The sequence below is a fragment of the Corythoichthys intestinalis genome, chromosome 16 (genome assembly GCF_030265065.1).
Source record: "Corythoichthys intestinalis isolate RoL2023-P3 chromosome 16, ASM3026506v1, whole genome shotgun sequence".
NCBI classification, from domain to species: Eukaryota; Metazoa; Chordata; class Actinopteri; order Syngnathiformes; family Syngnathidae; genus Corythoichthys; species Corythoichthys intestinalis.
In genome coordinates this window covers 15,354,333-15,366,721 of record NC_080410.1, presented here as the reverse complement: position 1 = coordinate 15,366,721, position 12,389 = coordinate 15,354,333, and the positions used below count along the sequence as shown (strand labels likewise).

At 36.9% G+C, this 12,389-nt stretch overlaps 1 protein-coding gene across 1 annotated transcript; it reads right to left on the bottom strand.

Annotated features, from left to right (window-relative positions):
• wbp2nl (WBP2 N-terminal like) lies at positions 1 to 11,813 on the bottom strand. Its single transcript, XM_057817830.1, has 8 exons — positions 11,645 to 11,813; positions 8,335 to 8,443; positions 8,076 to 8,214; positions 7,442 to 7,534; positions 7,164 to 7,361; positions 4,500 to 4,607; positions 1,078 to 1,163; positions 1 to 976 (listed from the first exon to the last, which is right to left on the bottom strand). The coding sequence occupies exons 1-8, from the start codon at positions 11,701 to 11,703 to the stop codon at positions 920 to 922; spliced, it is 849 nt and encodes a 282-aa protein (XP_057673813.1). The 5' UTR covers positions 11,704 to 11,813; the 3' UTR covers positions 1 to 919.
• Positions 11,814 to 12,389: the final 576 nt, after the last annotated feature.

Sequence of the window (12,389 nt, the reverse complement as noted above, 5' to 3'; positions counted from 1 at the left end):
TCAATAAATGACATATTTATTATATTTTAGTTAGCAGTTCAGCCAAGCATTATTAATTTACAAATTCAAGAATAAAGCAAATTTAGATCCACACTAAGAAAATACTCTAATAGTGTGCAGACCTGTAAATAGGTGTTAACTGCTTAACAAGAAATAAATGATTAGCCCTCGGGAGTTACGACAGGAAGCACAACCAGTGTTCTCTAAATGATGAAGCCTGGTAACTGCATACTGGCCTAATTACAAGGATGGTTTCAGCTTGCCTGTGAATACATGAATACAATAGAGGGTAAGAGGAAAGGGTCACTCAGGTGAGCCGTTTTTCCACTAAAATCAAAAGTAAACAGGGAAATATTGCACTTTTGAGGACATTTTATTAATACAAAAAAAAGTGCAATTTGGGTCATCTGGAAAATGTTTTTACAGTTACCGAGCGATGGTGAAATAGTGTTGGTCCTACTGATGTGGAGAAGAAAATATGAGAATCAGGACATGTAAAAGCCATGAGTGTATGACTAAAAACTATTCAACCCACTCCTGCTACTATTTGAATAACAAAAAACTCAATTCAAAAACTGCATAGGAAAAATACACTTTAAAAGACTACTGCAAAAATACACTGCAAATAAATCTGGTGGTAGCAATAACTACAAGAATGAATGACCTCTGGTAAAAGTGTGTGGTGATACAGCCGTCACAAAAAATACATTCCTCGACCCACTGCCTCCTTTCAGCTCCAGACAGGAGTCTTTTACAGCATGATGTCAAATTATATGTCAACACAAATGTCACAGGGCTTCTTGATTTTATTCTCAAACAACCAGTTCTTCTTGATTGAATTGGATGTTCTGTAATACACGGTATATCAATAACAGGGATCCATCGGAAGATAAAGAGAAAGCATCGTGGTGCCTGAGTCTTAGTTGTTTTTCTTTTCAGGAGAGTTTGGATACGGTGCATACGGAGGAGGCCGCTCCTTTATGGGAATGAAAAAACCAATTGATATGTTATAAAGTACAAGCAACAACACAGGACAGTCACATGGCACTTCCACCCAAGTGGAAAACAGTTGTTTACCGTGGGCATGTAGACATTGTGTGGATTGCTGGGATTGTAGTAGGCATTGCCTGCTGCTTCTGCTGCTTTGGCATTTGCTGGGCCACCTAGAATCAAATATGACAAAAATGAACATAAACCATCAAAAATACACACGACATTCATTTCTCACATATACTCAGATACAATGTGGATGAAGTGAAAGTATTACTTAGCGAAGGACTATCAAAAATAAATTAAACTTTATCACGCTTGTTGGTTGCAGAACTTGGTGAAAAATAAGTCGTACCATTATAACAATGTAGTGCAACTATTAAAAGAAGGAAAATTGAAGAGCATGAAACAAAGTGAGATTTTTTTTTTTTTAAACTCCCAATACCAATTCCGACACCCGGCTGTGTTTTTCTCTTTATACTAAATTACTACATAGTGCATACTCACTTGAATATAAAGCAATTGCTATCATGGCTTGGTCAGACACTGCCTAACTCATTGTCTTCCATTGAAAGCGCTAAACATCCAATCCATTTGTAGTGTGAGGGCTGACAGCGAATGAACGAACACCACGTAGTCATTTATCATCATCTTGGTAAGGCGACAAGTGCTCCTTTTTTTACGGTGGCGTGCATAGCTGTTGGCCATCTTGAGTAGGGGGAGAGTACATATGTGCAGCATCGGCGTGTTATTTCTTATTACTCCACTATACTCGTGACATTATTTTTGTGCAGTATCTGTACCGATCCTAGTATCGGTGCAACACTTTACAAAATGTAAAAAACTATTTCATTTTACCAATTTGAAGTGGAAGTTCTTTGAAAAATACTTAAAAGCATGGGATCTTTCCGTTTTGGTCGATTTTAGTGGCGCAAACCAACAACAGTGGTAGTGTTTCGCCATAAGGAATACTGCATTTCCCATGAGGACCAGCGCACAGTGTCGTAAAATCCTGATCTCCCAGTCGCCTGCAGTTGGATTGAACGACATTTCTCTTTCCAGCGGCAGTGTGAAGGATGAATAGTGATGAGGTAATGAATCCAGTTGTGGCTAAACAATATCATATAACGATGTTGAAAATAAGAAAGGTTTGATTTTGTACTGTATTCCTCCAACTGAACTTCATTCTTGTAAACTCGTGCGCTGCATCATACTGAGAAACATTTGGTGGCTGTGTTTACCCCTTTTTTGGGCAAGTGATATTTTTGGTAGTTAAAAAAGAAAAGAAACCAAAGAAGACCTTGTGATTAAGTGTTTTTACCTTTACCACATATGTGGACATGTCATTTTGGTTAATGTAAGCCACAATTTCTATCAGGGTTCGGTGTCCACATACTTGGAAGCCAGGTCTTAAATTATAATTACACTTATATATTATTATTACCATAATTGTTGGACTATAATCCGCTACTTTTTTCCTCCATTTTGACTCCTGCGGCTTATAGTCTAGGGTGACTTATCGTTTATTAATTTGGATTAATAAGTCATAAGACTGTAATAAGATCAGCATAATTATGACTTGACACTGTCATGGCTTTATGACACTAAATGACATCTGTCATAAGCATTCATTAATGCTCATGACATTGTCGTGTCATAACTATGACGGTCTTATAACACTCTTGTGATGCTACTGTCAAATACAGTTTTACTGGTTAATATCGTTTGGTGTAAATATCCCATAATAGAGTGAGGACAGCTGCGGCTTATAGTCCGGTGCGGCTTGTCTATGAACAAATGCCGTTTTCGTGTCAGATTTGGTGGGTGGCATCTTATAGTCAGTGCGCCTTATAGTCCAAAAATTACAGTAATCATTATTTTACATAGCTTTTAGGAATAAATTATGAATGTTCATTAAATTTATGACATTAAAATGAATAAAATAAATTTTTGTGATGGATGAACATGGAAACTCCACACAGAAAAGCCAGAGCCCAGGATTGAACCCTTGATCTCAGAACTGTGAGGTGTGCTAACCACTCTGCCACCGTGCCGCACATATGCGATATCTATGTTTTTAAATTTCATCGTATATACGTAACATTGGCTGCCACTGACAGCGCGAGACCAGTGTTGTTAATTTTACTTTAAAAAAGTAATTAATTACAGTTACAAATTACTTCTCCCGAAAAGTCATTGCGTTAGTAACTCAGTTACCTGAATGTAAGAGTAATTAGTTACTTGGCAAAGTAACTAGTGATAATTTTCTTTTTTTTTTTTTCCCTCAAAAAAAAAAACAAAAAAAAAAAACAGGTCACGCAATGTGAAGTTTAAAGGGTTTGGGGGACAATTGGCCCTAGCCCAAATCTTTACCCTCCACTTAACTAGACACAAGGGTATAACTAAATAGTAACCTTTGCTATGTGTGGGAGTCATTTTAAGTTGTGAATCAACCGTTAAAGTTGTTAAAATGGCTCCCGTTATTGCATTAGTTCCCTTCTGTCTACTTTAAACATGTGTAAGTTTTAAAACTGTTTCATCATTTAAAGATAGATTTATGTTAAGATTTTACCGATTTAGGAGCATTTTAGATAAAAAAAATAAAAAAAAGTTACTTAGGTTCGCTAGGAAAGATCTCTACATCAGAGCCTTCCTGAGAGGTCTACTGCTTTAAGATGGCGGCTGTTTATTAACGCATGTAGTCCATAAAACATGTTGCCAATGCAGCTGTGTCTGTCATTTGCATCTAGTTCTATAATATGATATCTACCGTGTCATGTGGGCGTAGTTTGTCAGCTATGGCTACAGTCAGGTATTATTGGAGTCACCTAGCATCGCGGTTGCAATGGCGTCTTCCCCACTCCTGCTCTGCTCTCTAGTCTCCGTGAGTCTGTTTCTCTAAGATTTTTTTAATTCAACCAACTTAATAACGCATAGTAACGCACGACTTTCCCGCCTCAGTAACGGTAACGGCGTTGCCAAGATGAGAAAAGTAATAAATTAGATTACTCATTACTGAAAAAAATAACGCTGTTAGTAACGCCGTTATTAACAACACTGCGCGAGATGTCCAATCCATTTTGACAGGGAGGGGGCGAATGGACACTCGTGAATTCACACCTCGAAATGGATTGGACATCTAATGCTGTCAATGGGAGCCTACGAGTGCCCTATAAACGGTTAATAACAAGATGACCCATCTCAATATGAAGCTTAACTCCAGGCAGTCCCCAGAGTAATCATATAAAAATCTGCCTAAATCCCTGAAGATTCACTTCATTCATCTTCCCAACACATGATGTCTCAGCTGATTCATGGAATTGTAGGAACATTAAAAATTACAGCACATAACAGATCATGAGCTCCTCTGTTATGTTTTTGTTTTTTTTTTAGGTGGCATGATTTGAAGTGATTCACTTTGGGCCAGATGGATCACATCTGACGGGTGCAGTGACACAGAGATGGAAGAGGAAAGCTCAAGAGAGTAGGGCAGAGAGAGGGGGCCAGACCTGGGGGTGCTGGAGCTGTCCAGTTCTGGGGGGGTGCAGCCCAGTTTTGAGGGGGTCCTGGATATGGGGGAGGTGGAGCCATGTAGTCAAATCCTGCTGGGTACATTCCTGCAACACAACAGAAGTTTCAAGGTCAGAAATGATCACTTTGCTGTGAACAATCCATTTTTCACATTACGAGTATCTAATAGGCTATATTGCTTAAGTGCAATTTGCAAAAATTGAAGTGGGTAGTTTAAACATCACATACTCTTATAAAACAGTCATGAGATTAGTTTATGCAGGGTCCCCCCAGGATTGATAAATCTAAATTCAAGACTTTTAAGACCTTTTTTAATGCCATTTCAACTGAAAATTAATACTAGTCATACACGATAATACATTTTTCAACCGATATCGATAACCAATAATTTCCTCTCTTCCACCCGATAACCGATAATGTCACGCCGATAATTCTATTCAAATATGTACATTATATAAAATTTTAAAGTATACAAAGATCAAATGTTACTGTGCAAAAATGTAATTTAGTGCTATTTTTTTCCACATCAAATGTGAACAAGTAGTAAATTACAACATCTAAACAATGGCAATGACATTGTGTGATGGTAAGCTTTTGGCAACAATTACTTAGAGAGTAAATACCCAAGTTGCACAAAAATGCCTTTAAAAGTAAGCCATTCCTAACATATATCACATTACTACACTGCAAAAACACCTCCTTAAAACTAACAGAATTGGACAAAACTGTTGATTGCGCACATTTGGAGGCTAAATCAAGTATATCATTCTCGGATTGCATTATCGGTTGAATTTCGTTTTATCTGGATTATCTGTGTGACATCATAATTGCCATTATCGGCCGATAATTATCGGTGACCGATATTATCGTGCATCTCTAATTAATAATTTTCTCGCACCCATTATTTAGATAATATTGAATTATATTAAAAAAAATAAAGCACTGAAATTAAAATGAACTGAACTCAAATTTAACCTCAATTACCAAGTGTGTTTGACAAAAGAATGCACATTTATTGAAGATACAATTAAAACACATTTAAATATAAGGTCTTTCAGATTTTTTTTTCCCAGGATAAAATGGATTTTACACTATTATTGTAACGCAACTTCAGAAATTACATTTGCAATACAACAGGTTTCGCTTTTAAGAGGACCTAGTCAAGGTGGTAGGTAAGTGATTGTCAAGTTGGCCACCTTAACTGTAAAGTGCTTGCAATTGGCAGTGAAAGTTTAAAAAACAGCCACTAAATGGCAGTAGTTTACCATTAATTACCACAAAATAAAAAAGCTACACATGACCATTTCCCTTGGTAATTGTTTTTTTCTAATCACATTACAAGAAGTATAAAAAACACATGTTAATCCTTTGTTAGCTATTGAAGACATTTCTTTTAATCAGATAGAGAAAATCCATACTCTTATTTAATCAAGAAAAACATTTAAATATACCAGGAGGTGTTTTACTATCACCTATATTATAATTTGCCTATCACCATGCCATGTTATTCAGATCAACGTTAGTACGTTACCCCGCACTCGTTCCAATAATACACAGTGTCAACCGTGTTGTGTATCTGAGAGTGATGATAAATCTACGACTCCGGTTTATCCATGCTAAGGCTAGTGCGCCTGCCAATACCCCATTGAACATGGCTAACTCTTGAGTTAAAACTGCGAAATTCACATTCATTCGAAAGGCAAACCGTGCCTTGTGTAAAAGTGAAATACATTTTTGCATCTAACACATTCTAATTGGAGAAATTGGCAACTTACTTTGAAATGTTAAGCAGGTCCACTGCCTTCGCATGACCCATAAACTGCGACCTGAAGTATCTGGATGCAACTTGGTCACCGATCCAATACCTCACATGCTGGTCCAACTGTTTGGACTTGGTTATCTTGTTGAGGCTTTCGTCGAACATAACAACTAAGGCATCTGAGCAGTTCCTTGCGTTAGCACACAGTACTGTGCGATTGCCTGCTGTTGATGCTAATGATGCTAACGGCGCATACGCACGAGGTGCAGCGCATCGTAAAAATTCTACGCGTCATCTTGGATTTAAAAAAAAAAAAAAAAAAAAAAATTCGGCACGGATATAATTTAGGTTGCACTGAGATGTTCTTGAAAATTAAAACCACTGTGAAAAAATTCCAGACTTACGACAGCTAATTTAATGCTTTTAATACCTTTAATAATGGAAAACTAAATTCAATGCTTTTTTAATACTTTTAATAACCCTCGGGTACTCTGTATATGAGAAAATGGGTCTTTTTTTTTTTTCTTTTTTTTTTAAAATTACATTAAAAAAAGTTTTGGCTTTTACTTTAAAGTAAAAGCCCAACAAGTTATGCATTAATGTCGAACTGTCAACACAATACTTATTTTGCCTTTGTTTAGAGGTTGGCTCTTCTGACTCGATGCATTCATGGTGGCAGCTAACCTTCTATCATCATATGCTAATGCACTTTGGCAAGTGATATCTGGCCCATGTTACACATTTTAGGAGTGCATATGTACCACTTATGTGCACCAATGTCTACTTGCTTAACAATAGAAAACCTTGCTGTGGAACAATGTTCCAAAGTTTGAATGATCTCTGATGACAAGTGCCATTTGAGCAATTTTATTGGATTTTGCACCTGTAGCAGCTGTTGGATAAGGGTAGCCCATGTTGCCAGCAGCTGGAGGGGGAGGATAGACTCCATTCTGCTGGGGAGGGGGTGCATAAGGATAGCCCTGTGGAGCAGCCGGAGGTGGGCCGTAGCCGTTCATCGTCCCGGGAGAAGGGTAGCCGTGATATGACGGGGCGCCATTCTGCGCAGGAGTCCCACGAGAAGCTGAAAGAAAGTGTGGTAAGACATTTTGTAAGACCGACGTTGTGGGGTAAGAGTGCAATAACGGAAAGTAATGAAGAAACCATTTGTGGCCAGTTTGAAGAGATGCTGGCCCAGCTCGATCGCTCCTCCACTTGGGAATGACATCTTGAAATTGGCCTGACCCTCCCAGCCACCTAGTGAGAGATGCAAAAGGTCATTCGTGTTTATCGTCATAACATGCTATTATTTAAAATCCAAAATTAATAATAATACTAATTACATGAAATACCATTTATCTTTTTTAAATTTTAATGTAAAAAAATGTTAATCCCTTCTCTTGTAGTGTTACCCAGGTTTTAATTTTGGCCATTTGAAAGAATAAACAATGTTTAAACACATGGCAGAAAAAGTCGATTCAAACATAATTTGCCATTTAACCAGTTTTGAAGTACTTTAAGTTTTTTTTGTTTTGTTTTGTTCCTTGGAATGTAAACCTGTTGAAAGCTGATGAACTGTACTAGTCAAAATGAATGCAACTGGTTGAAAGGATTTTTTTAAAATCAGGTTTTAACTTTGTTTCACACTGAATGATAAGTAAGAATGTTAAACACTTGAGCTGGATTGTAGTACAAAACATTTCCAAGTCTATTCAAAATATTAATACATTGTATCATGCACCATATTGATGAACAGAACAGATTATGTTGGACTTCAAAATTAAAACTGTACACCTACCACCCGGCTCAGCTGACACCGTCCCTTTAATGTAGTTGGCAGCAAACACAGGCTGCTCGATGCTGCAGCCCTTCATCAGATAATAGGGGAACATGGCAGAACCCAGGCAATCCTTTGTATTGCTGGACACAAACACCATCTAAACCAGCACCCCAATAAAAGAAAAATATATCATGGCACATGAGAAGAGAGGTAAAATTTACAATAAGATGTAAAACAAGAATAGCAGAAAGTTAATCAAATGTAATGTTGGCAGTACCCTGTATGGTGTAAGGTACACAGTGCCCTTCTTGGTCCCCTTTAAGAGGTCTGTTTTACAGGCGACATCACTGAATGACAACTCCACATTCTTACATTCTCTTAATACACTGATGAGGAAAGAGACAATAAAAAAAAACAAGTTGAAAAAAAAGTAATATACAATAAGTGAACCCACACAATTCTCCATATATATTTTAATAGCCCAATTTGACACAAGGTACTTCAAAGTGCTTTACATCATTTAAAATCATCAAGAAATAATCTTTAAAAAATCAGTCAGAAAGAACCTACAGTACATTCGGGTGATTCTCATGAAGCTAACCTAAACTATGTCTTTGAAGATTCTAGGGACATAGTCATGAAAAACCTGAAATAGTGTTTATTTAGTTGAAAGGTGTCTATTATGTGGCCAAGTCCAACATTTTTTACCAAAATAGTATTTAGTACGTTTTTAAACTGATTTTAAAGACGTAAATTCATTACTGTAATGCAGCGGTGTCCAAACATTTTGCAAAGGGGGCCAGGATCGGTGTGGTAAAAATGTGGGGGGCCGACCTTGGCTGACATCCTTTACGTAGAATAAAATATTTATGCAAATTTTAGCAAGCCATTCTTTGTGTCACATTTGCTTTATTATTATTTTTTTAACTAATAATTTCCACAAAATCTTGCAACTAGCCTTTGTGGCTTTCCCTTTCATCTCTTGGGCTCTTGCGAAATACTGCTGCTTTAAAATGAAACTAGCTGTTTCAATTTCTCGCTACGTACAGTATCTTCCCTGTAATCTTGTCGTACTTGTCAGCTTGTCTTGTTCAGTAATATCGCCTGACATCGAACTCTTTAAAAACAGTGACTGTCTCTTTGCAAATGAGGCAGACACAGTTTTTGCGTATTTTAGTGAAGAAATAGCCCAATGTCCACCTATCCTTGAAGCGTCGGCCGTCACAGTCAACTTTCTTTTTTTTTTGTTGATTGTCGCCATTTTAGAAAATTGGGAGTAAAGGGTCACACGGGGTAATGTTGCTTAGAGTGCTGCTGCCTTTTAGTGGGTAAATGAGGAGCAGCATTTAGTGTGTAAGCTGGTAGCAGTACTGCTGACCAATTTATTAGGTCTGTGTGCAGGCCAGACATTATTGATTTTATGACACAGGCTGGGGGCCGGATGAAATTTGACCACGGGCCGCATTTGGCCCCCGGGGCCGCACTTTGGACATGTCTGCTGTAATGGGTCCATGAAAAGTTTGTTTCCACCTTGATACTACACCATATTCAATTTAATTAATAAAAATATTGATTTGTTTAAAAATATAGAATTTCGCAGATCATGATAATAATGGTTGGTAAATGGTTTTACACTTGCATAGCGCATTTCCACCTTTTAAGGCCCTCAAAGCGCTTTACACTGTATTCTCACCTACATAGAGGTGACACAGTACCAGGAGCAACATGGGATTCAGTTACTTGCTCAAGGATCCTTAGACGAGTTCATCAAGGGGGAGAATCTAAACCAACAACCTCTGGGCTGGGGAACGACTACACTACTACTGAGCCACGCCATACTTGCTTACTTTGTATTAAAAAATATATATATTTATGGAAAATCTAGTGTCCAAGTTTCATAGTCTTGTCATATTCACAGTGGGTTTTTTTAAGTGTGTAAAGTCTGACCTGTTGTAATGCACTACAAAAAGGCAAGACAAAAGATGGCTACAAGATAAATTTGTTTGGCCTGTTTGATATTATTAATAGTCAAATTTATGTTTTTATATGTGCCTATTTCCCCACCATAGGTGATCATTAACGTGTAATATTATGTTTTTAGACAATAATCAATAAGGTATTTTACTCTAATAAAATATTAGGGAGCTCAAACGTTTGATGAAAAAAAATTACTGAGTTATCATAGCATTCTGCTATTTTAGGTTTGGTTCATGAGAATCACCCATACACCAATCACCATTTTAAATCTTTACAGCCACTTCCAAGCACTACTGTATCTTTTATTTGACTAAAACACAACACTACTTTTCTGGGGGGGTTGACAGTGTTTCTTTGCGGGCAATGAAACTCATTCACGGTTTTTTAATTCAGTTCAAAGGAGAAAATCTAATGGACTATTGAGCTACTCAATTACGAATTTCATTCCAGAACAAATTGACTCATTGGCTCCCAGTGACGGTGGAAGACAAACCAGAGTTTCTTTAAAAATGAAGTATTTTTACATCTACCACTTAGCTTTCATGGAGCAAGTGCCTTTTTTTTTTTTTTTTTTTTTTTGTCGACGACGCTTTACAAGACACGTGACTCTTTTTGGATATTTAAAAAATATATCATTTTATCAATTATTATATTTATGTATATATATATATATATATATATATATATATATATATATAGACATATATAATTATTAATCATTATTCCATTTTTATTTTTATTAAACATAAAGTTAATACAATGTTCATAAAACTGAATGAATTTAGGATGAATAAAAACTAAAATACACACTGGTCACAGTCCCAAATAACATTCTAAAGGTGTTTTTTTTTTTCTTTCCATAGTCTTTAACTCACTGAACGCCATTGATAAATGGTAGATGTTCAATTCATTGAAACCGGGAAGAGTGCCTGTAAAGTGTGAATGCTCATGTTTCAGTGCCATTGACAACGATAGACGTCCAATGTTTTTGACTGGAAATACATTCGCCCTTTCAAGTGGGTCGCCGTCAATGGCACTGAGTCTGAAACATGATCATTCAATTTCAGTCATTCCAGTTAAAAGGGATTTGATGTTTATCGCTGTCAATAGCAGTGAATGAGTTTAAAGTTGTAACTGTAGGTCAATTTAGCGAATGTAATTAAATAGGGGCACAAGATTAGAACTAAGGTATTACGTCCCCGTTTAGCCAAAGACCCCCGTAAACACCTTTCAGCGTGAACTGAATTTTTGAACTAAACAGCCTTATCTGTCGTATAATTAATTTTACAGTAAAGTGGTTAACGATCGCACTTAAATGTCAACATAAAGCCCAACGTTCCGACTTCCTGTTTTGAAAGTTAGGTTGGCCGTCAACCTTTTTGTCGAACATGAGCAAAATAAACGTGAAATTCGCTTCAGTTAAAAAATATACTTCTAATAACAATTTAAAAGGCATCACCTCAACACTGACAACAGCACAACTGCGTGAGCTAAATTATGCTAAAGCTAAACTAGGCCACTCAGCTTAAAACTAACAAGACAACAGGAAAAGGCGACCTTCTACTCATTTGTTCCGTTAAGTCGTATTTGTAAAAAGGTTATGGACATACCTTTCACCGTTGTTAATTAACACTCCGCCGTTTTGGGAATGATTTCTGTTCAACGCCATGGCTGTTTAGCTCTTGTCTGCTCGGTTGTGTTGGAGTTTGTTTGTGCTCTACTGACAGAGAACGTCACACGCGTTACGTCACGACATCAGCTGGACACTTCGTAACTTCCCCTTAAAATTTTTTTTTTTTTAAATCAACCTTTCGAAAGTTTTCTTTTAGAAATCCGTGATATTCCCATGCACATAAACAGATTATAATGAGAAAGGGGAAAAAACTGCCTCCAAAAAGGTTTGTCTGTAAATCTCAGATGCAAACTAGGGGGGGAAAAATTTTGGCTTTTACCCTTCCATGCTCGAATTATGAAAACTAATAAATAAATAACTACATCAAAACATTAAAAACAAAAAAATGAAAAAAGAAGAACCATGAAGACATAAATTCAAAAAAGTTTGACCAGTATTTATTTTCCTCTGAGAATTATATTTATTTATTCATTCTGTTTGTTTTTATAAATTTCTTGTGACCTCACATAGCTCTTTGGCTGCCATTGACGGCAACAAACGTCCAATCCATTTTACCTGGGACGGGCTGGAAGCGATTGAATGTTCAGTGACTGCCACCCTCCCACTTCAAATTGATTGGACTAGTAATAAACACATGTAAATTTACAGCAGAAGGATGAAAAGGGCCATATCAAATGGTGAGTACTAAGCCTGTCGCAATATGCAATAATTCCATTTATCGC

What these genes read in the sequence shown, in the direction of transcription:
- wbp2nl (XM_057817830.1), bottom strand. Translation starts at nt 11,703, where the DNA reads ATGGCGTTGAACAGAAATCATTCCCAAAACGGCGGAGTGTTAATTAAC. An exon ending in TGTACCTTACACCATACAGG is followed by an intron (nt 8,215 to 8,334) that starts GTACTGCCAACA and finishes GTGCTGGTTTAG; the next exon opens with ATGGTGTTTGTGTCCAGCAA. An exon ending in GACAGCTCCAGCACCCCCAG is followed by an intron (nt 1,164 to 4,499) that starts GTCTGGCCCCCT and finishes ATTTGATTCTAG; the next exon opens with GTGGCCCAGCAAATGCCAAA.